The 26431-nt window shown below is 35.6% G+C and overlaps 1 protein-coding gene across 1 annotated transcript in view; it reads right to left on the bottom strand.

Moving 5' to 3' along the window:
- The window catches only part of CDH13 (cadherin 13), a gene marked incomplete at both ends in the record, with an annotated part of 482104 nt that overhangs the window by 376209 nt on the left and 79464 nt on the right, over positions 1 to 26431 (bottom strand). The window contains one exon of the mRNA XM_080638637.1: positions 10396 to 10504. Coding sequence (XP_080494763.1) covers positions 10396 to 10504 — 109 coding nt within the window. The remainder of the gene's footprint in view (positions 1 to 10395; positions 10505 to 26431) is intronic.

Raw genomic sequence — 26431 nt, 5'->3', positions numbered from 1 at the left:
GAGCATAATCACTCCACACCTTGTTTCAGCACAGAGAACATGTGCTAGAAAACTTGTGAGCCTTTTCTTTCTGTATAGGTAACAGTTACCTTACAGTTCTGCCATTGTCAGATTTTTCCCAAAACGGAAACATTTTGCATATGGAAAAGCTTGTGCTGAAGCTAATTGAATTTAGGCCTATGGTATGCTGAATTAGAGTCAAATTTATAGAGAGTGTAGAGGGAACTTAAATTAAGGTGCTGCTTAAATACCTTGTTAAATCAGGATCTAAAGCCTGGCTATGATGCCTGAAAGAGTTAAGTCAAACATGGCAAGCACTTGTTCATTGAACAAGTAATTTCATATCAATTAATTATCAGCACTAACTGTAGTTAGTAACATACAATTCTGGGAAATGATGCTGACTTATAAAAACAGTAGTTAGTAGTCAGTGCCTAATATTTCCAGAAGCATTAAGATTAATAGATTTATTATTTAAGTGTTAATGCTTCTATCCTTCAGTATCTTCTAACCTTATTGGAGAAGCTATTAAAGACAGTGTCTCAAAGAATAAAAGTAAAGTGCCAGAAGTAATAATGTCATTTTTAATAAAGTTTTTTATTTTGATTTACAATCAATAGAAACTGCTATTCTATTCTATTGTTGGAACTGGATGATCTTAATGTCCTTTCCAACCCTAACTATTCTATGATTCTATGATTATGCCAAAAACTTCTGCCTACCTATGTAGTATCTGACATTTCTCAAAAGAAGCAACCAATCTTATAGGACATTTAGAGCATTGCATTTTCTTACTAATCAGAAGAATGACCTGATTGGTTCCATTACTAAAGGAAATTTTAGACCAGTTCCCGCATCACAAATCTAACTTTTAATAATTTAAATTAAACGAGCTCTTTGGCTGCAAAGTGCAGTTTATAACTCCCACAATACTGCTTTCATTTCTCTAGGGAAATATTGTAAAATCACTATTTCCCATTTTCTTTTGTCTCACATGAGTTGTTTCTTCACAAATATAAGCCAAGCTGAATACCACTTTTGCCTAGAAGAGTCAAGATTAAAAACCCAAACAAACAAAAAAAAAAGAAAAACACCAAGCAAAACAAAACCAAACAATGAAAAAACAAACAACCCAAAAAACCCAGAAACACACAACCCCAAAGAAAACCACCAAAAAAAACCCCACAAAGCAACAGTAACTAGACAACCAAACACAGATTTTTAGGATTCATAGACAATTGAGTTCATGGACTTTGTTTCAGCCACAATGAAACCCTGGAAAGTTCCCTGACCATGATACTTAGTAGATGCCTTCATACCCTCTTGTATCATTTGTTTGCATCCAGCATCATGTTTGAACACAAATTCATACAGAGGAATTCAAAAAGCTCCCTAATGCTTCTGTCTGGCCTTCAGATCTAAGGAAATATTTTTTGGTCAACAGGGATGAAGCTGAGCATTGCACACCAAAATGCAGGAGCCATTTTGCCACAGATGTTTCATACTTTCCTTCCTCAAAGACAGCAGAGAATGCCTCTTGAGTGCAAACAGCACAATTATTGGAATTATACTGTTCCCAACAGCAATACAGACATACCACTCCACAGCTCTTCTGGACAACTTTCAACATTCAATGGGCCTAAGGACCATTAGGTTGGTAAAAGTTTGAAATGTTCCCTTTCCAAAATGCATTCTTACTCTTTCTCTTCCCCAGTATACCTGGTGTGTAGCTTTATGCATCACAGAAATAAGTGCACCTTACTAAGAGCAACTATCCATAATATAATGTGTAGTGAAACATGACATCAGAATTACAATTAGAGAACGATAGATTTGGGCAGTTAATGCTTCACCTGTCTAACAAGCAATGAAAACTAAAGTGGCTATAGGTCACATAAAAGCAACTTACAACCTTGAGATTCAAATATCTTCAAATTTGATTTCTATTATGGGACATAAACTCCAATTCATTAAAAGTATCCTTTGTTTACAGCTTCAATTCAGTTTCACAAAGAAAGGGTAAAATTGATTAAATTATGCTTTGAATAATATTAAAAGACAATGGAGACCTAGAGCATACTCTTAATCACCTTCCCGTGATAGCAGAACTACAACATACTTTGAGCTGCCACACCACAAATTGAAGACTATTTTAGCCAAAGTTAACCCAAAATGTGTTCATATTCATGACTGTTTATGGAGCTGAATATGGCTGGGAGCTGATATCATTAACCATTTCATGTTCCAATAGTGCTGTTGCATTGACACTGCTGTGCAACACAGGCGTAGGACTGTCCTACACTGTCCTTGTTGCTCCTCAGCCACATCTCCTTATGTGACTCTCCAGGAGAAAGAAGCGCTTGGCCCAGGGTGCAATTCTCAACAGCTGGCAGCCATGAATACTTCATCCTCCAAGGAATATAGCAAGGGAGAAGAGACAAGAAGAGATTGAGATGGAACAAGTGGACCCCTGAAGTTTCCTGAATTGACTCTTCAAGGGAAAGAAAAAAGTTTTGTTTGTTTTTTTGTAAATCAACGTTTCCCATATGATTCGTATAGTATCCTTTATTCTAAGTCTCACAGTAGGACCGCTTTCCCCCAACGCATGATAAAACCATGAAAAGACTCTTCTGCCCACTGTGTAGCATTTTTGTATGAGAAGATGGTTACAGGGAACCAAACACACCGTCACTTTGGTGTCCACACTATTTTTATGTTTTTTCCACAAGTAAAAATATTACACACAGTATTTTCATAATTCTTTTGATTCTGCCTCCCACTGTATTTATTCTTTAAAGCTGAAGTTATATTTTTGTATAGGTTGGTGTTAATGTTTTATAAAGGTCAAATTATATTGGTCTCCCTACTGTTTTATTGTAGGAGTTGAGAGCTGGCACTGTAATTAAAATTTTAGCTGAAATAAAGTCTGCAGGAATGCTATTTGTAATCAGGCAATTTAGTTTTCTAGCAAACCAGAGCAGTTTCTCTTCCCATCAGTTCACTGCTACACAAAAGGTGGTAAACAAAACCCACATGCCTGAACACATTTTACACAATGTTTCTCATCAGAATGCCTAGTAAAGTATATAAATATATTCTAGTTATAGTATATAATGTAAATAAAGTTAAAATTAAAAATGCACCCATTTTCTACAACCTGCTTTTCAATATTTTGATAGAAACTCTGAGACAGGACAATTCAGTTTACACATAAACCCAGGTCTAGCCAATGCATTCACACTGCAGCTGATAAGGAATATGAGGGATCTGCAACTTGCCCTTCAGTCTAACCTGCATTTAAGTTCTGGCAATTGCTAGCAAGTGTTTCGAAAGTGTCACAGATATTCAAATGCTGGCTACAGCTTCAGCACTGAATTTCTCTTTCGCTATCAGCTACCTGTAAGCTGCTCCAGTGTTGCCTCTGTTTTGCTGCCTTCTTTAAAGGCCCTTCAGTTCTGCTTCAGTTCTCTCCATAGCCAAGAAAGAGAAGGTTGCACTGATTTTCATTTTTAACTTTTTCTTTAAAGAAAGGAAACAAATCAAAGCTAGCACTGAAAGTGGAGTTTCTTTCTAAAAAACAACATCCCACATTGCTATAGAAATCATGTTTTAGGCCTTTCCAGGGCTCCCAATTTTATTTTCATGATGTTTAAAAATAATTACTTGGTACAGAAACTTCAGATTTTTGTTAAAGATAATCCCTTTCAAGCAGGCTTTGTTTAGGCAATTTCTTATTTCAGCAAATCCTACCACTCACCAGGTTTGGTATTTTTTCAGGGGTTAAAAAAACAACACAAACATTTTAGTTAGTATTCATATCACAGAGCATGGCATGCACTTCCTCCACTATCTACTGTTACACTTGTCTAACCAAGAAGACGCAGGAGGTACGAGGCATACTAATATGCACAGTTGTTCTGAAATGACCAGGCTTTTTAGAATCAATCCATAAAAAATTGCTTCTTTAGCTTTACTAGAGGAAAGAATTTGGATGGATAAGGTGAACAGAGACATAAGACAAAGCCAGGAACACTAGCCTCCAGCTAGAAAAAAAAAGCACTCAATCTAATAAATTTCTGAATGACTTCATGAGTTTACTACTGGCATTACTTATTCCCAAAGCAAGACTGAGAGATCACATGCCACAAAAAAAGCTATGCAAAAAGGATACGTGTCCATTAAAGCATACCATAGCTGATGCATACAGATTGCTGTGTCCAAGAAAAACTGCTTTAAATAAGCAAAGGGAAAGAAAATCTGCAAGTTGAAGCATGAGCATAATTACGTTAGAAAAGTTATAATTTGATTTGGATTAGCAGGGAGAAAACCTAAAAGCTAGGAATTAATTATGAACTACATCTACATTTATTTTCAAGAATACTTGCATGCTTTAAGATATCATTAACTTAAATAAGATTCTATGTTTAAAGGAAGATTTAACCTCACATCCTCCCATTAATTCATGCTAAAAGTCTACACTGCACTTTGAAATGTAACGGAGAAGTTTAGCTAGCCATGATTCTTTCCAATGGTGTTTTCCTGAAATCCTCAAATTAAAAGTTCTGTCAGAAAAGCAGTCTGTGAAAATACAAAGATATGTACTACAGAAATGCATTAACATCTCAGCATTTAGCAATCTTTAGTGCATCTCTTTGTCAGATATGAACAACAGCTTTCTCCTGACAAGGCTGGGCTGATGTTGAAGCTTCTTCAGCATGACCCCAGCTTTAAACTATAACCAGAAGTCATATGCCCCTACCCCTTGTTTCCTTAGAAAGATGACCCTATTAAATTTTGTCAACCATAAGCGTGTCAGACTGCTTGCTTGATGAGTGTGACAACGCTAAACAACACACATTTTCCTACAGCTTTCCAGCATATCCATACACCTGCAGAGAACGAGGCTGCTTCTTGGCCTCCACTGTTAATCTTTTAAGGAGTAATAGCTTAATCCAATTTTTTGTTTTGGAATTGCTATCTGGAAACAGAGTTTTCCACTGAAGCACCTGAGGACATCGTTAATACGGGGTTTGCACTGCACTGAGCAAGAGACCCATCCTACTAATACTGACCAGTTGGTCATTGATCTAAACTGTTAGAAGAACAGCTGGCATGTTTCAGCCAACCAAAGCCTATACATATTTCAAAAAAGTATTATCTGCAAAATATTATGGCTCTAGGAAAGTCTCCAGAAACAAATGAAATCTCAAAACATGTAATCTGCTACTTTTGCTTCCTAAATCCAGACTAACCCTTTAACACAGCATTCACTGTCACCGCAAAGATCCTCAACCACTTTTTGTTTTTAAGCCAGGGTTACATGGCTTTTCTTAACAACACAGACAAGGCGCTTCCAGAGTTTAGATCTTTGTTTCCTCCACCTTGGAATTATAGTGTCAGGAGGAGGTTTCACCAACTCATATGGCTTTTCCTCCATTACTCTACAAGGGCTGACTACATCCCTGAGAGATTTTGACTTAGCCCAGGAGATGTTTTTTAGAGACTAAACAATTCTTCCCAATTGTTCAGTGTAATGCTCTACCTTTTCCAAAACTGGTTTAATTAAATGCATATGCTTAAAAATCAAACAGTCTATTTTTAACTCGTTTCCCCTCAGGTCCTGTTAATAAGCTAACACACACTGTTTGGAAAGCAACTGTCTGACCACCTGGCAGTCAACCACAAATTTTTCCTGTTTTGTTTTCCTTTGATCATGTGTGGAAGCAGTTTAACAGATGATATAATATTCTGTTATGTTGCAACATCCATCTGCATACATCTATTCAGAGACACATGAGATATTCCATATTACGTAGTCACAACACATTTGTAATACATAAGCAAGCAACTTTCTCCCTCTATGTAAGAGTTAGATATCAAACTTCAAATAAGAAGCAATACCTTGAATACTTAAGTGCAGAAGGATCTTCCTTGTGAAGATCCTTCTCACTCTGCCTCCATGAACATGTTGTAAAGTTCCAATCTGCCACTTCCAAAATTTATTTCCAAAATTTTACAACCATTTTGCATGCCTCCAGGTATTTCCTGGAATGTTAGTAACATGAGTTTGACTTCCTACAGCCATTTAAATGAGAGTAATCTGATTGAGAGATATCCCTAATGTCTGGCTTCAAATCCTGACCAATATTTCTGTCCACATGGCATAAAAGTCGCGAATGCTCAGTCTTAATCATGTATACAAGTGTCAGAACTGAAGCTCTGCTATTCAAGTTCTCTACATGGATATATACACATTAAGATATAGAGTATAAACAGCATTCAGCTCTCTGGGTAGAGAAGTTGAGACATTTCCGTAGAACCTGCTACCACATACCAAACATAAAAACCAAGTAATTTTTCAGCATTTTCCAAAGCACATTTCTTAGCATAGTGATATATGTGAAATGAAAGTAGTTTTAAGATGTTTGTAGAATTGAATATGCATTAAAGACTACTTTATTTTGAAAAGCCATAATTATGTTTCAACAAGGATGAACTATAGTTACGTACACCCTAATAGGTGAAAAGCCATAGCTATCTAGCTACTATCCCAAGGTCATTTTAAACAGTTTTCCCTGCAAGAAATCACTAATTCAAAAACCTCACCTCACTTGAACATGCTCTTTTGCAAGCTACAACTACCACCTGTAGTCCAATTACCCTAAATCTGCAGTCTTCAGCACTGAGAGTTAAGACTCAGTGCTGAATATGTGTTTGTATGTGAAATCTCATGTTAAAATTCTGTAGAGGGCTTTGCCTCTTATGGTATGATGAATGTGGCTGCCACACTGGCTTTACACAAGGTGAAGTAGTGAAGGGGGGGAAGATATACTAAGTGTGTGAGATCAAAACTGTGTGAATCAAGTGTATGGATCAGAATAAACAGGAGAGTAACAGCAATAATATTTAGTGTGAAAGTCACAGAAAAAGGCTGTTGGCACAGTCAATAGCATGGTAATCAGTGGGAAGTATGAATGTGATAAATCTCAAATCTACCATGACGTCATCTGAGAATCAATAGGAAATGTTTTGACTTAAGTGTGATTTGAGCTGTGATCCATGTACACACATGATATTGTAATAGTAGGAATGGTCTTCTCTGATCGTTCCATGGGCTTTACTGTTTGAAAAAAGAAAGCTTGTTGAAGCCTGCAGCTTGGCTAGACAACAGAAGAACTACTTTTAAGCATTAATGATAAGCAGACTAATATATTTCTCATCATATGGGTAAAAAAAGATTTTCAACATGGTTAAACAGAAAAGTCTTTGTTAAAATTCACAGAAAAAAAAGTATCCAAGCGCAGACAGACAAAGCCCTGATCTTGAATCAGCCTGAGCTCTGAAACATGCAATCTATCACATAAGAGACAGAAGAGGTCAGCCATTAATTAACATCCCAATTAAAGCTTTGAGTAAGGGTCAAATCTTCCTCTGTTTTGACATTTAAATCACTAGCAATGTATTCCTCAGTTTAGCATGCACAACACGTTGCCTAACGCTTTTATGTTAATTGCCTCAATTTTTCAAGTGCACTATTTGATTCATTGTCAATTAAAAATACCCCCAAAAGACAAGACTTATGTATGTTAAGTATAAACATGATTAATGTAACACAATTACATTTCCACATTTGATGAGTCTGATTAGGAACTTTCTATCAGCCTGGCATGACAGAGCATTGTCACTATCAGTGAGCTGTCAGCCTTGCCAACGACAAGATTTCTGATGGGGAACCATTTCATGGCCACAAATGTTTCAGAAAGGTGTAAAAGCTGTAATTAAATGCTGTCAACTGCCACTTTATCAAAAATGTAGCGGTCTTTATGATCCTTTCTAGTTAATTGTAAAGATGGTCCTAGGTCTAAACTAAAAATGTTATAAGGAAGAAAAATCCAGTAACACGATTCACTGTTAAAATAATCACCATGCATTTTCAGAAAATGACTCTGAATTCTCTCCCAGTACATCAAGGGAACATCTGGCTTAAAAAATTTGCTCTGAAGGAAAATACATGTTTAGACCAGAAGCAGGAAAGCAATGTCTGATTTTGTTTGTGGTCATAGAAAACACGAGTTATAAAGAGATAAAGGAGTCTGATGGGGAAAAAAAAAAAATAATTCAAATTTAGAAAAACTAAATGAAAAAATAGGAAAATAAAATAGTCTGGGTACTGAGGTAATGGTAGCAACAAACTTAGAAGTAGGTTTTAATAAGAAGTGAAACAAATGAGAATAAGATTCTGTAACTTCAGTTTGGGCTTTTCTTCTTCCCATCAGTAAATATAAAATATAATTAATATTGCATATGTAAAAGTAATAAATGCATAAGAATCAGCCATAACCTATATTTAATTACAAGGGAGATACTAGCAATTAAATGTACAGAATGTCCTATATTTAATTGGAGATTTTAAGAAGAAAGACCATTTTATTGCACTTCAAAAAAGAATTAAGGAGCTCCTTGGTTTATTGAAGACTACTAAGATAATCCCTGCTATAGGACTGCTCTGCATATTCACTCTATTAATTTACACAGCCCTGGTAAGTCTCACAGTGCAATGCAACTGCTAAATTACATCAGTCTTGGGTAACGGGTATAAAAAGATGCAAGAGCATACAAAGTGTATTCAAACAGACAACTAAAAATATCAATTCTGTTGACAGATAAAATGAAGAAACTGTGCAGAGGTTTAATGCTGCTGCATGAAGGACATACTGTTTACAAGTGATTGAATTAACCAGAATCATGTATCAACAGTCTGCCTTTGTCAAACATTACATATTAGACCGATCTAGTGTCTGCTTATTAAAATAATTTAATTCTGAAGACTGTTTCCAGGTATTTCTAAATCTGCTGCTCTTCCCTCCTCTTCACATTAATGATGGCATCTTAATTATTGCGCTACTTTCATCTCAATACCATTTGCTGGGTCACCACAGAACAGTCCAGTCAACTTAGGTTTAACCAAGGCGTCCTTTAGGTGTTTGGGAGGACAGGCACAGATCAGCAGCAGGTCTATCCACGCTAAATCCTCAAAGTTCCAAAGTAAAAAAAATGTGCTCATCAACTCCTTAAAATAAGCATTTCAAAGTAAACAACATTGCTTAAAGAGATCAGAAATTTGAAATCTCTCTTCCAAACTGAACAACAAATCTTGTATCTCTGTGAATACTTATGATCTAAATTTGCTCTGAAAATGCAACTCAGACTAACTAATTTATCAAAATCCATAGACTAGAAATGCTATCCTCAGGGTTTATTTTAGCACCTGAGCAACTTAACTTTAACAAAGCCATTTCAATAGACCCTGGCAACTAATTCTGACATTTTGACCAGTTAAGTTTGGTGGGTTTTTTTAAATGAGCGTGCCCAAATTATACCTTCATCCAAACATGCGTAATAGGGAGAATATACCAGTATATAGCAGTAATACCTAGAGGGAACTGAAATTGGAAAATGTGAGCATTTGAGTGATATTGCTATGATACCACATGGTAGAATCTGAATTCTGTATGCAGATTGTATGTAGCCAGGCATTACTGTCTCATGCTGCATGCCTGGAAGAATTTGTGCTTCAACACCAAGCAACCAAGCATAAGAAAGAAACTCTTATAGGTATCACATGTAAAAATACTGGTGTGTTTGAAAGTTACTAAAATGAGAGTACTTGGTATCTGAGTCTTCAAAGTCATTAACCGTTGGATAAGGTACTAGCTTATTCTGACGGTCTTGAAGTCCCAACACAAGAGAACTGAAAGAACAACTTATAACACCAAAGTATTCAAATGAGCTAAGACCAGGACTGAAAGAAAAGTCCTGGTGTTATCTTAAACCACTTTCAGTTTAATGCCTTGAGTTTACAGCACCAGATTGGATTTTATAATGTGACACCTGGTCATTGGAAGTATTAGTGAATAGTTGTACCACACATTTAGTAACAATTTATTGTCATTGATTATCACAAGCTTCATCCAGCCTCTGAACTTCATGTAAAAACTTTGTTTTGCACCAGCTTTGAATTAAACTTTTAAGATGCAAGTTTCTAAATCTGAGTCTCAGAGATTAATTAAGAGTGAAGTGTTTATAAGAAAGCTCTGGCTTCCAGATTAAAAGAAAAACTATGAAAAATTTTGGTGTAAATTCACTTTAAGTGGATGATCCTAAGTTGTTACAATATCATATTATCCTAGTGCATTATATATAGTATTTTGCCACCTCTAATACATGGACAAAACTCTGTAGAGATATAGGATTAATGCAGCTGAACCCTGACAGAATCATGGCAATATTCACAATCTTATGTACAGTACCAGCTTTCTGATAAATAGCAGGAGTGATATCAATAAATAAGAAATTATTATTTCTGCACAATAACAACATATGAAAATAACTTACGTTTCAGGACTGGTTGATCCTCTGTGAATTGAAATGGTTCTTCAATATAAAAAGCCTTTTGCCGGAATCCAGGGACACATTCTAAATCTGCACACGCAAGCAGCAGAACCTAAGGGAAAAAGAAAAAGGAAATGGAGTTTAACATCCATCATGTTGGCTTCTGGGAATGATACCAGGTTTAGGCTTCGTGCTTATGAAAGAAAACATTGGGCTCCATCCTTACAAAACATCCCCTTCAGATCTTGCTTACTATTTATTTATGTAAGATTTTTTCTTTTATGTATGTGGGCTGGCACAGAAATTGCAAAATAGTATCTTTTAGGGTTCAGTTCAGATTACCAATAAAGGATATTATTTATCTTAGTGAAAATATAGAATGTAATGTTGCTTAAATTAAGCACTTTTGAGTTTAAACAGATAAGAGTGGGCAAACCTGGTTTCAGAACGTTAATCACGAAGTTAGAGAAGGAATCATTCATTCACATCACAGTAGTTTCCTCTATAAAACAACTTTTTTGCTAAGAAATGTAAACTGTTTTTGTTTTTTTTTTTAACTATCTGAGCCACATTTTGCCCATTTTACCTGTAATCAGAAGCTTGTTTACACCCAGAGAAGACTGAAAATGAGATGTGTGTGGGAAAAGAAATCATAGTAGAGGTGGATCTGAAGGTTAAGGTTGAATGCAGTTGGTGTTAGTGCTAGTACATGATCAAAGTTCCCTACCACCACAGGAACACTGTAGCAAAAGAGGAAGATTCAAAGCAAAATAAAATTGGTTGGAAACAGGTACGACACTAATCTCAGTCTCTGAAAGTTTGTGCTCTGTCCCTGAATAGAGACAACAACCTGAAAGGCTTTTTTTCTTGGAAGCTTTTAAATGAGAACATGGGGGTAAGAACATCCAAGCAAGAAGCAGCAAGAAAAAAAATTATGAAGTTTAAAAGGTTAAAGAGAAAGGCATAAGGAGGCAAGTTCAAGAGCAGGAAAAGCTAAATCTGTATTTTTCAACTTATATACGTGCAACCGCATTTTCAAAAGTACTTTCTGCTTCAGAACCTCCAAAGATGTTTTCCAAACCCTGACATTCAGGTGGCATACAGAGCACTCTGATTTCAAAGTCTTTATAGCCAACCCCTGCTTGTTGGATAGCTGAAGAAAAATCAAGTAGAGAAAGCACACATAGCAACCAAGAAAAAAATGGTCATACACAGGGATTCCAAATTCCTTTTGCTCTAAAATTCAAGTGGCTTTTCACAGATGGGTCTATTTAGGCAAGACATCCTCAACACAATTACAGTTTTGAAAATAAAGCTCTAGGGTGAGGACAATTTCTCCTCTATACCACACAGGTGGATGCTGAAGGCTCCTTTCTCATTTCCCAGCTCACAAACCACACTCACTTCTCCCAGCCCAATAGCAGCATCCCTCATGTCTATTTCCACCATATTATCATTTAGGTATGCTGATCCTGACCTACAGAGACATCCTGCAAAATGTTAACATCTATATGTTTCCCTCTTAACCACTACTCACAGTCCATTTGCTAAATCAGAGCAATTCATTATCTGCTCTGTCCTTTCATGCACTTCAATCACTGTGAGTCTTATGCGATCCCATTTATAAAAACCAAAACCAGCAATACCCCACCTGGTCTGCATTAGTTGTTCTTATTGGAACCAACTGCTGGATCATTTGTTTCATGTCAATGACTTTTGCCATAAAAGCTTGCCTAGAAGTGTTAGCAAACTATGAGAAACAGGCAGAGTATTTCATGTTCATTAAGCCGGTGGTAGCCAAATGTCCTGGTTTAGCAGTAGCAGTCATTTTTTCTCCTTCTTAGTAGCTGGTGTAGGGCTGTGTTTTTGACTTTCATCCTGGGAACAGAGCTGATAACACCGATGTTTGGTCTGACCAAGGACTTTGTGAGTATCATGCTCTGCCAGGGAGGAGGGGAATCCAGGATGAAGCAGGGACAGGACACCTGACCCAAACTAGCCAAAGAGGTATTCCATACCACAGCACGTCATGCCCAGGATGTAGAACTGAGAGTCCCCGGAAGGGCTGGATCACTGCTGGGTAGAGGCGAGGTATCGATCAGTGAGGTGTTGTATTCTCGTCCCTTGTTATTTCCTTTATCATTATTATTATTGGTGGTAGCAGTAGTGATTTGTGTTATACCTTAGTTACTAAACTGTTCTTATCTCAACCTGTGGGAGTTGCATTCTTTTGATTCTCCTCCCTGTCCTTCCAGGAGTGAGAGGAAGAAAGGGTGGGTGGCGAAGTAGACTGTATGGTTCTAATTTACGGCCTGGGCTTAAACCACGACACCAAATTCAACATACAGACACCTCCACCTCCCATCCTGATCTGCTCTATGCTTGCCGTCTTGAAGGATTAGCAAGAAAGAAGAAAAAGACTTGAAGTAATACATCAAGCAAAGTACAATACGCTTGACTACTATTCACTTTGATATAGCCACATAACTGCTGCCTTTCTTACAAAGGCTTAAAAACACAGTGCTTAATCCCTTATTCAATTATTGACTATATTGGAAATATTATTCATCAGAATTATTGATTTTATTGGAAGTTCTGAGCTCTATAGGGGATGAAAAATGGACATGTCACCTTTGGTCTTCAAATATGAACCATCTGCAAATGTGAATATTTAGAACCCAGCCTCAAAATTGTTCATAAAGCTTGATTACTGATCATAAAAAACCTATATAGCCTTATATTCATTAAAATTGTCACATGCCCAGAAAGATAGCTATACATGCATTTTCTGCACACACTTTCTGTGCACAGGTGCATTTTTAAGGTACTGACTCATGGTGTTACTGAATGAGTATGCATTAAAATACAATCACAGCAGAAGGGAAATTCTTCTGATCTCAAAATGCAAACAACAACTGCTGCAAAGTTATATAACAAGCTCACACCAGAAAAATAACCCAAGAAATATATGCTGAAATCTAATTACAAGCAACTCTTCTCCTAAAGGATTAACACAGCAAGTAAGAGACAAATCATGTTCTGATCTTCCAGGTACTGGCATCTTAAAGTTGAAACTCTTGTCTTACGGAGCTATAAATAAAAAGCCTGCTTTGAACATCATGTATGTGAGTACTTAAAGAGGGAATATGTCTACTTTGTCAGATTTGTGACAGTACAAGTTGACTTTGAAATCTGGGCAATCTAAATAGGTCATGAGTTAACCTCTGTAAGCCTGGTACAAAAGCCTCACATAATACAGATGTAGCAAATAGAAAGTGACCTTTACTCCCTTTGAAATAATTACAAGACTCAGGCTTGGCCTTGCTGTGAAATGGAACATTTTATTCTACTTGTGCAATTCCAGGCGCTTTCTTTTTCTCAATGTGTCAGAGAAGATGTTACATTTGTCATCGCACAGAGTTTTTAATTAATTATCTTTTAAAAGCACAATTCTTTTAATTTATTTTTCTTATGAAGAAACTACTTCTGTTGAAGTAAATGTATCTCATTAAAATAATGTCTGTTTCATTTTTTCACTTTGGGAAAAAAAAATGTCTTTAAATATACCTTGAAAAAAGGCCAAGCAGATACTTGTTGAAAGCAAAGGGAATACTGTTCAAAGCAGAATACATTCTGAATTTAAGCAGTATGTAGATTTCATAATTTTGGCTATTAGAAAAGGGTTTATGGGCCAATAGCTTTCCAAAAAAAGACATCAGCTAAGTACACTGAAAGTAATGTAATCATGTATGTAGAATCCAGGATATATGAATATTGTTAACTTCTCAAGTAAGTACTCGGCAAGTAGTACAAAATGATCCTTCACCCACTAGTAAAAGAAACATTCTTGAAAGAATGACAACTGTGCAGCAATCATTTGCTCACTCATGAAAATCTAAATGAATGGAAGTCTGAAAGCAAAGCAGGGAGTCCTCACTACCCAGACCTGTAGATCCTACCTTCACTGACAAGCAGAATCAAATCTTGCATAACCTACTGCTTTTCAGATATGTACAGAGCAAAGACTCATTTTTAATATCCTGACCACTTGTCTTTCAGAATTGATTGCCGGTCACTATAAGGAAATGTCACAAGTTCAGTTAACATCTCTGCAAGTTTGGTCACTGGGCTAGAACTGTGCTTCTGATGAATTATGAAGCCTATGGAACACCATTGGGTTTTCTTAGTTAATAAAACAGCACACACATACTGGTGACCCTGACTGACCTCAACATTTACACTGAAAGCTGCTCACATTGAACACGGATTGGAAAGCAAAAGAGGATGGTCATTTTATACCATACTGCAAAGGAAATTCATAAATCCCCTGATGTTAAGCTACCTTTGAGTATTATCACATCTCAAAATCCAGGGTTCTTCTAGCTCCTCTGCTGGTGACTGAAAGTTAGCCTCTGAAGTTATTTTCCAAAGAATTCCAAAAACTTTATGTCGTTTTTGACTTGTCCAGTCTCTGCACATGAAGCAATGCCATTCAGGTTGTTTGGTTGGCCACATCCTCACTCTGGAAATGAAGTTCCTGACCTTTTACTGTAAAAACATCTCACATCTTCATTAGTCTTAGCTGTATGAGATCAACTTCACAAAAGTACAAGCTTCAGGATATTAACTGCATTCCGCACCCATTCTTATGGTATGAAATTTGTTTTTGTGCAAGGCTCTATTTAATTAGAGATGTAAATGGTGCAGACACCTGTGAAATTCATCTGCCCAGACATGAATTTTACACACAATAAATGCAAACAGATCTCATTCCATAAGGCAATATTCTGTAGGACCACATTCTACCTGTGACTTCAGGAGAGCAATCTGAAAGGTAAACAAGCCTGCATAAAACCCCACAAAAGAAGAGTCAAAATAGAAATCACACTCTATTTTTAGTGACATCAATAATCTCAAAAGTTCAAAACTCTGGAGTCACTTCTTGAGAGTTTATTTGGTTTTGTGGGGATTTTTGTTCAGAGTTTTTGATGAGTTGGGTTTTGTAGGGTTTTTTTGAAAATATTGTTTTGGGGTTTCTTTTTTATTCAACTCATTTACTTGGAAGTGAGTATTGGAAATTAATGCTTCCAAGCTTTTATCTGGAAACATGAGAATCAGGAATTTGCTTTTTGAATACAAAAACTTCATATTTTTATATAAGATAACAGTGATCCTAAACACTGAGAACTGAGAGGAAAAAAAGTAATCAGAATAATGAGAACTGCCAACACTGAATTTAATTGCATATGACAAAATATTTTTATCATGGAGATCAAGATCTTTGAATCTTAAAACCTCTTTGTATCTTCAGGTGTTGCAACACTAGACCGACAAACACATACAGGGAGGGAGCCACCAGAGAAGAAAAACAAGAAATAAGCAGCACACAATCACAAGTATTTGCAGAGAGGTGATGAAATCTTACTTTCACTGAAGTCAGTGAGAGCTATTCACTTATTTTAGATTTTTACTAAAGATTTAAAAGAGTTATTTAAATGAAATTAACAAACGGACACTTAACGGAATAAAAAGAGCACTGCTTTAAAAAAGGTTCTGATTTTGTATTATGCAGACTCCAATTACAGTGTCAGCAGGTCCTAAGGCAATTGTTTCATCAAATCACATACAGACTGGATTTGAAATTCTCGTTGTCTTTTGTATTCTTTAACATCAATTGGAACAAAAAAAACCCTCAAAAGCTTGAATAACTTATTCTCTGATTGGCATAATCACCTAAGGTATTCTAACATTGCATAAAGGTATATTGAATTATTTATCTATCAAAATGACTAAATTAAATAAAACACAAAATGCATTAATTTGATTTCCAGGGTACTACAGTCTGAGGACTTTTTATTTAATTATTTTCATTTTTGATGGAAAGTTTTAACTGTTTTAGGCTTTAATCTCTCTCCTTTTTATCAGGAAAGAGGTTCAGAAAAAAAGTATTCACAACCTCTACAGCTCTACCTCTACATCGGATAGTGAATTCCAGTCATTTTTGTAAGAAATGCTATTAAGATTTGGCACTAAGATTCTTCAAGGATGATAAATATTCTTTTAAAGGGCCTACATATCCATTTACCACATAGCTCTGTCCTAAAAGTGAAAGTCACGCTTGGAGTACTGAAGAGTGGGCTATGAAAATGCAAATTAGAATAACTTTATTGGCTCAGATGAATTCAGTTCTCCTGTCACTAAGTGGTGTGACTGTGGTAGGCATCCATTAAGTGGAAACAAAATATGACAAACTCTTTTGTGAGACTAGAACAGGAGCTTTCTTTTTTTGAGCACTTTCCTTGTGAATGTATGTTTACTATAAGAATTTTGTCACATATTCAATAAAAAGTGTGTTTTTTTCATGACACTGGAAATCTTGTTAAGTTATTCAAGAAGCAATTTGCCAGCACTAGTGTCTGGACAGACAGCTACTTTCCTTCTGGAATTCAAGATCTCTGGAAGAGGCACTATCAGGTTGAAAAGATATGACTTGAGGGTCTGTTCAGAGCCTAGAGTGACTCTGGAGCCCACACTGCTAAGGGTGAAGGATAATATGACAATTGTAATGGAAAGTATGGGAGCACTTCCATGTCACCGCTGTTTGAAGCCAGAGTTGTGAAGATTCATCTCCACCCAGGCACTCACCTGCCTTGAAACCCATCACTTCTCCTGTTCTTCCAGACACATCTGCTCCCTGAATGAAGTCACCGGGTCACCCTGTGAAAGCCAGTGCCCACAGAATAGTGTAGTATGAAAAGCATAGCTGGGTGCAAGATCAGCACAGCCTGCACTGCAATCTGGTTACAGTAAAATTAAGTTTATTAATAAACTCTAATACATCTAATACATCTTCCACTCATTCAAACTTGAGCTATCTTAGAGTTCTTGACTTGGGAACCCATAAAAGCCTTATACAGACCCGAAAAAAAACCCACCCCTGGTGCCATAAGCAGGCACAACTTCGTGTCTCTCGTCTGGATCGTTTGATCCTGATCATGAATTATTCTTCCTGCATTCCACAACTCTGGATCCTTAATCTGATGGTCATTTTGTAACTTCCAGAATAAATTTGTTCATGGTCAATTTACAGCCATTTATTCTAGTACAAGTCTTGTCTCATAACTTAATTAACCTTTCTCCTCTTTAAATCTTCAACTTATTAGGCTAGACAAACCGAGCTCTTTCAATCTCCTTCTGTAAGGATACATTTCTTTGATCATCTCAGTAACCTTTCATTGTGCCTGCTTAAGTTTGCACATGTGCAAAATGCAGAAAAAAAATCCAGATGAACATTCTCCAGGATGTGGTAAGTGATAATAATATTTCCTTAAGCCCAAAATACGTTGCCTAATGTTTCCCAAAAATCCACTTTTCCTTTTTAAAGTCTTGTCATACTGATGGATCACAATCATTCCAAAATTAACTAACATACAACATGAGCTGAAAGTTTTGACTTCAATGGAGGTATTACTTCCATTTAGCTACAACAATGTTAAGCAGCTTTAGCAAACAGTGTCAGGATTAATCTTTATGAAATACAAACACAGATGCAAACCTTCATGCATTGCCAAATCTATGCCCTTTCTGACCAGATGGGAACTAACCCTCCTCACAAGTGACAGACATCTTCCAGCATGGACCTCAAGTTTAACCTTCCCTCTCAGCAGAGCCTATTAGCTGAGACTGGGTATACTGACAGAGGACAGCTTCCAGGCTTAAGATGGCTTGCACCCGTATGGCTCAGAGTGCAAAAGAAACTTATTGCTTCATCTACATAGACATATCTGAATACTGTCCAGATTTTTGTAATCCAGGCAATAACTATCAACCTGACTCATTAAGTATTTGAATGATTAATAATAGAAACCAAAATTTGTTACTTGTGCTCAAAGTAATATTTTAAATTACTCAATTACTTAGCAAGTAAATACCTATCATTTGTGATTAGTAACCCATTTAACAAACTCAACTCCGCAATCAGAAAAACAGATTGGGCTCCAAGGTTGCTTTTTGTTTATTTTAGACATTATGAAAAAAGTAATCATATTTTGCTGAAACCCATTCACCACTGGAATGAGATTACAACTGGTTAGCCTATTTAGAGAAGCTGCATAATAAATTCATTTTACAGGGCACAGAGTAATGCAAATGAGCCATTCAACAGCACTCCCATACTGGTGAAAGAGGCATAAAGAAGAAACATTGGAAGTCAGAGTTCTGAGCTGGTTATATTGCAAGGTATGGAATTACTGAAACATAAGCTGCATTAAAACAATAACCTCTTCAAAGATCTGCTTATACCAAACATTTTAGTTATTTATTACCTAATGAAATAAACAGGTTTATCCTATTTACCAGTTGTAATAACTTCATGAAGCATTTAAATGGCTGAAAGTATGGATCTCTCTTCTTAAAAAAGGAAAAATTTAAGAATTATTTAAGCACATTTATAACCTTTCACATGCAGTTGCATGGGGCAGAGTCATTTTTTAACACAGGAAAACACTGATGTGGCAAAAGACACTAGAGAAAAAAATTAAAATCATATTTCTTACAGCAGATAGTGGTCTTCTGTTGGGATGGCTGGAAACAGTAAGGAATAGAATACATGTTTAATTTCCCAAAAGTGTGATCATTATCAAAGAAAGTGCAACCTTCCACCTATCTTTTTTTATATTCCACAAAGTTATAGTACAAAGCAATTATTACTGCACCACAGAACTGAACTTAGTGTAACACTGAACATCTGTCTTCTGGGCTGGTAAGCTAAAACTGAAAATGAGCTTGCTGAAAACATTTTTTCACAGAATAGCTTGAGTTTCAGTATGAAATGCATGCACAGTGCTATCACCTTGAAACATTAAAAAATCTGGAACCAACTCCCAGTACTCAAAAATAAAAGGACAAGTGAAAATGTCTCGTTTGCAACCTCAAAACATCTGTTGAACATTTTTTGACCTTGTCCTACACTGTCATGAATGCAAGATGTCTTTTCCAAAATGAATGCTTTCAAGTAAGCCCCTCAGTTACAGCAAGGGTATTGGGAGAAACACAATCTTAACATCCAAAGACTCTTAATAAAAATTGCTAGATTTTAATAGCAAAATAAGCAAATATAAAAATAATAAATAATAAGAATAATTTTTATTATTAAATTATTATTAATTTCTTATATTTATTATATCTTTATATAATATATTATATATAATATTATAAATATAATTTATTATATTATAATGTATGATTTTAATATTAATTATTAAAATAGTAAAAATAATAAAAATTAAAAAATAAAAATAAAAAATAAGCAAAATAGAAATTGCTACAAGGCAAGAAGCCCAATGCAGACATGTCTACCAATTTTATTTGACTTCAACAAGAACAGGACAAGATATTCTGTGGAACAAGCTATAGACTATTTTTTGCACAAAGTTATCTGTCCATCGCATAGTTATTTTTTCTTTATTACAAATCATATTGAGCAATAATAGTACGATAGTGTTAAAATAAATAATCCTGAAGACCTGCTTCCTATAGATTTCTGCTTAAAAAATCCCAAACTCATAGGTGGATTCTCTTTCAGTAAGGACAGCACTCATCAATTATCTTGATCTTTCTTCCAGTAGGTATCTCAACACATTATCTTCTGATGAACTTTCCATTTTCATGAAATACTGAAAGAATTTACCACTTACAACTAAGCCTAGCAACTATAAATAAAATTACCCAGTGGTTTCAAGTGTTGCAAGAGGGAATTATGAAAGACATGGTCAAGCAATAAAAGATAAGGCTTACAGAGTTTCAGAAAACCAGACCAAACCCCATGTAAGTGGCTCTTCGAGGTATATGGTACTTCTTATGCTTGTCCAATTTATTAGTTCCAGGAAAAAAAGAGGTGTATTCCAGTTTTTGTTCTAGTTGGTAAAGTTTAGGGACATACATAATTTCAGAATGTAAACTAAATGCAAAAAAAAATCTCTTTTTAGCTAAGATGACGATATATTGTTACATCATACACAGACTACATGCCTATAGGAGAGGGAACTGAGCTTAGACACCAGCAAAGTATGAAACAATACAAACTAGAAACTGCTCACCTATATGTTAAATGTTCCTTCATGATGAAGCCTTAAAACATAATGAATAAATAGTCCAGAATTTAAGCCTTTATTAGACGTACAGGCTGAAGTAGTTGTCACTGCAGTCAGTTATCCTCTGTGGTCAAGTACAGCACGCTTATACATATTACTTATTTTACCTTTTCCTTACAACGCATACAACACAAATTCCAGGAAGGAAATTGGAAGTAGTCAGCTGTTACTTGCCTGGTCAGCCTACTTAAGGGACACAATTCTATAGATCAACATGTTACACTGAGCTATACAATTACTCTATAATCTCATTGAAGTCCTTTTGTGCTCCTCTCCACCCCTCCCCATTTATGCCTGTCAGAATAAAGCACCGCCAATCCTAGTTAACCTTGATGGCTGATCAGCTGCCACAAGAAGTTATCAAAGTTTCAATAGAATAGAAAGACCATAACTGATCAACTTTGAAATAACTACAACAAGGAAAGAAATATACTTGAATGAATTGAAGATATATGCAATATATACATATGTTCATATATTGCACATACATATTTAAATATATGCGTATCTTTAAACTGTTTTAACAAGGATTGTTTGATAGATTCAGAGTATAATTTAATCCTATTTCAGCCTAAAATTCAATTCCAAAAACAATTATTAAAATTTGCACTTCTGTGTTTTCTTGTTCAGCGCTGGTTTTCAAGTGATTTTATTTCCTTTAACTAAAGAAGAGCATCAACTGTACCTTATTATTAGAGAGTTAGCTACCGTACATGTTTTTAATTCATTTAACTGATATGACCCAAGTTGTATCACTGCTCATTTTACCAAAGGCTTGTACATTTATTTACAACAGGTAGTAATTTTCAAGCTCCTTCAGTCAATCAAAAATAAATAGAAAAGGATTAATAAATAAATAAATAAAGGACCCTGGTCTTTCTGGCAGTGTCAGCTGCTGCTTGAGGAGTATTTCCAGTGAATTGCAAGAACACAGTCAAAAGTTTAAAAGAACCTGTACCAACTCTCCCAAGTTTAGAAAAAGCATGCCCCAGGGGAAAAATAGCACGTAGTTGTACATTTTTGAGCATATCACAATAAAGCAAAATCTCTAAAGCTTATAGGCTCCTGTGTGCTAACACTGACAGTACTTCAAGAATGACCTTTCCAAAGAAATAAAACCCATTAATGATAGGAACATGATAACTATTAAAGAGCAACACTTAGCAGCCAAAGTGGGCAAGGCAGGGGGCATGGAAATCAGTCTGCTAAATTAATTAGAACATAAATACCAGGAAAGCAAGACCTTGGTCTGTAGCCCTCTCTTTTCATAATTGCTTGCCATTTAAAAACTGAATGAAATCTTTCATGTAAAAGATATAGCTATTGACCTATATGTATTGAGAAGTTAAAGAATGTCAGGACACGTTGAGGATGAGATCTCATGAGTACTGAGAATGCCTTAGTAATACCTTATTGAATGCTTACTGTTCATTTACTTCTTTCAGCCATCAAGGAACGATGATGCTGGGAAATATATTGCAGGATGGTTGTTAAATATTTTTGGTTGGTTGTAGAAACAATCATCACAAAGTTGTCTGTACCCATGAGAACATGACTTATTTTTCTTAAATGAAGGGACAGTTCAGTTAGTCCTGAGACATAAGGACATAAATATGGTTGTATCCTACAAACTCCATTGAGAAATCTGTACAATATACTAACATTTGCTTTTGAAATCCATATTTTAAATCAAGTTAGATTTCTGTGGTGGCTAGGAAACAATACGCTATTGTAGCTTCGCTAGCATTGTAGGCAGCACTTTCAGTACATTTATTAATTCTACAATTATCTGTATTTACCAAGTCTATAATCTGTTCCACATGAGATTCGACAGGCAACAGATAGAAGTAACAGACACAAAATGCAGGAAAGGTTGTGAATAATCTAAATCTGTCTTACATCTTGCTTTTGCAACCTATATCTAAACATTAATATCATCACTAGAGTGACTTAAAATTTCTGGACAGAAATCATGCCAAGACATGATTTTACATCTATCTAGACTAAGCAGGTAATCAGGCCTAACATAATTCAAATTTGGGGGAATCTGAAAATGCCTTTTTCTTTTTTAATGAGAGACACAGGATAAAGAAGAATTTTAGTGCCTAAGCTATTTTGTTTGCAGAGTTCTATTTTATTTTGTCTGAACTACATATAATAATGACAGTACTAAGAATTTCTATACCAGTATATATGCATCTGATTGTGGAATGTCCTACCATTACCATTTGCCACAGGGGTTAATTTAATATTTTTAAAGTTTATATAATCAGATTTTTTGGTTCATTTTCACAAAGTAAAGCTCTTTGAGTCTTACAGAAAGAATAAGAAATCTGAAAGATTTTTTTTTTTTAAATAAGTGATTCAGCCTGGAAGTGATTAGGGTTCTGTGCTTACACAGTATAAAGCAATTCAAAATTATTTAACCTCTTCAATTTTTTATAAGTACTTTCATTTGAAAATGATTGGGGTTCTGATCATGCTCAGCATTGAAACATTTTCAATTATTTAAATGCTTCATGTTTGGGACTGAATCCTGGGAGGCTATAGTTCATTATAAGGGAGTTTGAAATTATACAAGAATTTTATTTTTTTACATCATCTTTCATCTCATAAATAAAAATCAGATTGCAAGGGTGAAAGCTCTTAAGCATTTCTGTATGAATATAGAGAAAATTCAGGTGTGACACCTGAAAATAGCACTGGATATGTACAAAGAACTGAGAAATACAGCTGACAATTTACATTATTAATAACCCTCCACTTTATTCTTCCCTAGTATCCTTCATTAATACTCTACCCATATGCTTACATTTACTACCAGACAAAAATCCAACTGTACGAAAACCGTAATTGTTTTTGTACTTTCCACCGAGATATTCAAAAATTGTGAATGCAATTGAACCTCTATTTTAAAATGTGATAACCTGGAAAGAAAAAAAAACTAGTGACTAATTTCTTCAAATATCTAGTCTTTATATTTCATCTCCTGCTTCTTAACACAAATGACGTAGAAGTAATAGGATAATTTCTCATCAAGATAAACAACCCAGTGTTCTTCTGCACATTCATTTGAAAAGATAGTAGCTAGTCCTTAAAGATATCAGCACACCTTTCTAATCATAGGCTTTTAATTCTGCCTATCCAATTTCAATTAGTAAGTAAACACCGACATACTCAATTGCACTGCATCGAGCTCTCCTTTATCCGGTTAATCATGTTCACTGCAGCTATTCCCTAGGCTGAGGTTTCAGAGTTCCTAGCTAGTGTAAACCCTCAGTATTGCACCTTTTGATTGAGAAACAAAAATACTAACATATCTTATAATTAAAAAACGTGTGCTGGGTTCATGAAGAACTGTGTTTTCCTCTCTCCCAATAGTCTGCTGCTATGCTCTATGTACAGAATTAAGTTGCAAAGCATCACTAAACTAATCTGAAATATTTTGCTTAAGTAAAGCCTCATATTATAGCAATTAAAGAAGCTGTGAGAAACCATAATTAGACTAAGTGTCCAACAAATATTAATCAGTAAAGTAATATTCTATTATTAAGCAGCAGTTATTCACAGTAGGAGTTTCTCTTGCAAGAAACAAGATTAGGAACTGAGCCAAAGGCAAATCAGAAGGCACACCAAATTAGGTCATAGGTGCCTCATTTTAATTTTTTAGTGTTTTCACCTGTATTTTACTGATTTTTTGTTGCATTTTAACAGAGAGTGTGTAAGCAAGCTCCAGGCTCCAATCCTAGATCTGTTGGTCATTCCCAATATTTGCAGTTCCTGAGATAAGGATTTCCTTTCCACAATTCTAATCCAAGAGACAATCTCAGACCACGCACCCTGGGCAAGCCACTTAACCTCCCTATGTTCCTCCATCTGTAAATGAAAATAATACAATTAACACACATAGCAGGGAGGCTCTGTGATTTACTCAAGTGTTTAAGAGATCTGAAATCTTGAGTAAGAAGTACAGTACAAATGGTGACAAATATTGCCTGTTTGAGGCACCACCAGTAACCATTCTGAGCACACAAGAAATAAGATTGTGTCAAATACATCAAAACCTGTTTTACCTCTCTGCGCATCAGTTCAAAAATAACAATACTAGTTGCATAACAAGTCTCCTTTGAAAGATCAGTTTTGATTTTTTCTTCTTTAAGTGTTTCTCTGCAGTGGGAAAATGCTGAGAGACAACAGACTAGAATCTACCAGGAAGAAGTGACAGGGATTTCATGTAAGATCCTGCTATTTTTCAGTAAAAAATTATCTCTAAGTTACCCTAGTTAACGCAGATATGCAACAATACTGTGCAAGACCACAGATTTACTTGGTGGCAGTATCTGTAATGCAGTGACTTGTAAGAAAACAAGTATCAACCAACTATCTGTTCTTTCTGCTTCCAAGTTACATAGATTCTGATAAGCAGTAAACTTTGCCAGTAGAATTACTTGTATCCAGAGGAATTACTTTTTTATACAACACATTAAATCACAGATTGTTACCTGAGCAGTTATGAAATAGATATAGCTTAGATGAATTCTTATTTTAAAAAATTGTTATACATATAATACACTAGGAGGTTGTGTATATATTGCTCTTTTATGTATTCATTACCCCTAAAGATTCATCCCTTTCTTCATAGGAGAAAGAAATATCAACAAAACACAGGATTTAAAATTTGAAACTCCAAATTATATTTTGTTTTCTAGTCAGGCTAAATAACTGTACTTATATAGAGATATTCAAGACAAATATCTAGGCATTACAATCTTTTTTGCACCATTGAAATTATAACAAAGCCCAGCTTCTAGTTCTGCAGTTTCCAGCACTGAGAGAAGGCTATTTATTACTAAAGAAATAACAAGAAAACTGAGCATACTATCCACGGCTGCCAGAATTGCCTTTTATACATGGTGAAATGCAACTCATCGATTAGAAGTCATTCCAGTAAGTTCATGTATACTACATTGTTACTTTTTTCCCTTTTGCACTCATTACTGCCTTGACAACAACAAAGGCTTCATTAGTAACTAACATTAAATCAATGTTAATATAAGAAATTGAAGAATAAAACTCTGGCGGCGGGTTTATTCTCGATGTGATACTCACTTGCAAGCTCATACTGGACAATTTTAAAATTCTAATTTAGAGTAGTGATCTACACTGTAAGAGACATGAAATTTTGAAAAATAAATCCATAATGCAAATGAGAAAGCTCTGTTAGCTTCTGCCAACAACAGCATTACAATCCCTTATTGTATCCACTGGCCACAAATAAATGCCAAGTAGCAACAGGAATAAACACTGTATGGAGCAGATGGAGAATGAGAAAGTGCTTGATGAGATGTCAGGGAAACTATCCATTTTACTACTTTTATTATTAAAAAAACCCCACTGAAATCCAGGAAGAAAACAATAGGTACAGTAGATTCAACACAGGATATCTACTAGTAGAAAAGTTCCTACAAAGCAAGAAGTTAGTGCTACAATTTATTCCCCATATAGTGAGATAAGAAGGCACTTGCTGGGTTTAGGTTTTCGGGGATGTTTTTAATCAACTGGTAAAGAACTAGGGGAATAACAGTAAAAATCAATAAGCCCAAAGGGGAAGCATATCACAATGGAGACAACTTGTGGGAGAAGTGGTGAGGGGAGGTAGACACAGACAGCACAGACAGGACAACACAAAAAATGCCATGCTTGCTCTGAAAGCTCACAGTAGAGCTTTAGTAGTGTTTTGTGCGTGCCCCAAAGCGCTCATAGACAATGCTGTAGACTGCTTCTGTATCCAATATAAACACATCAGTGTTTCTTGGCATGTAATTTGTTTCACTAATATAGTTCATATAGTTTCCATGCTCATCAGAAATTGTCAAAAGAGGGTAAAG

This window comes from Psittacula echo (genome assembly GCF_963264785.1).
Source record: "Psittacula echo genome assembly, chromosome: Z".
Lineage (NCBI taxonomy): Eukaryota > Metazoa > Chordata > Aves > Psittaciformes > Psittacidae > Psittacula > Psittacula echo.
This window is presented reverse-complemented; position numbering and strand designations above follow the sequence as displayed.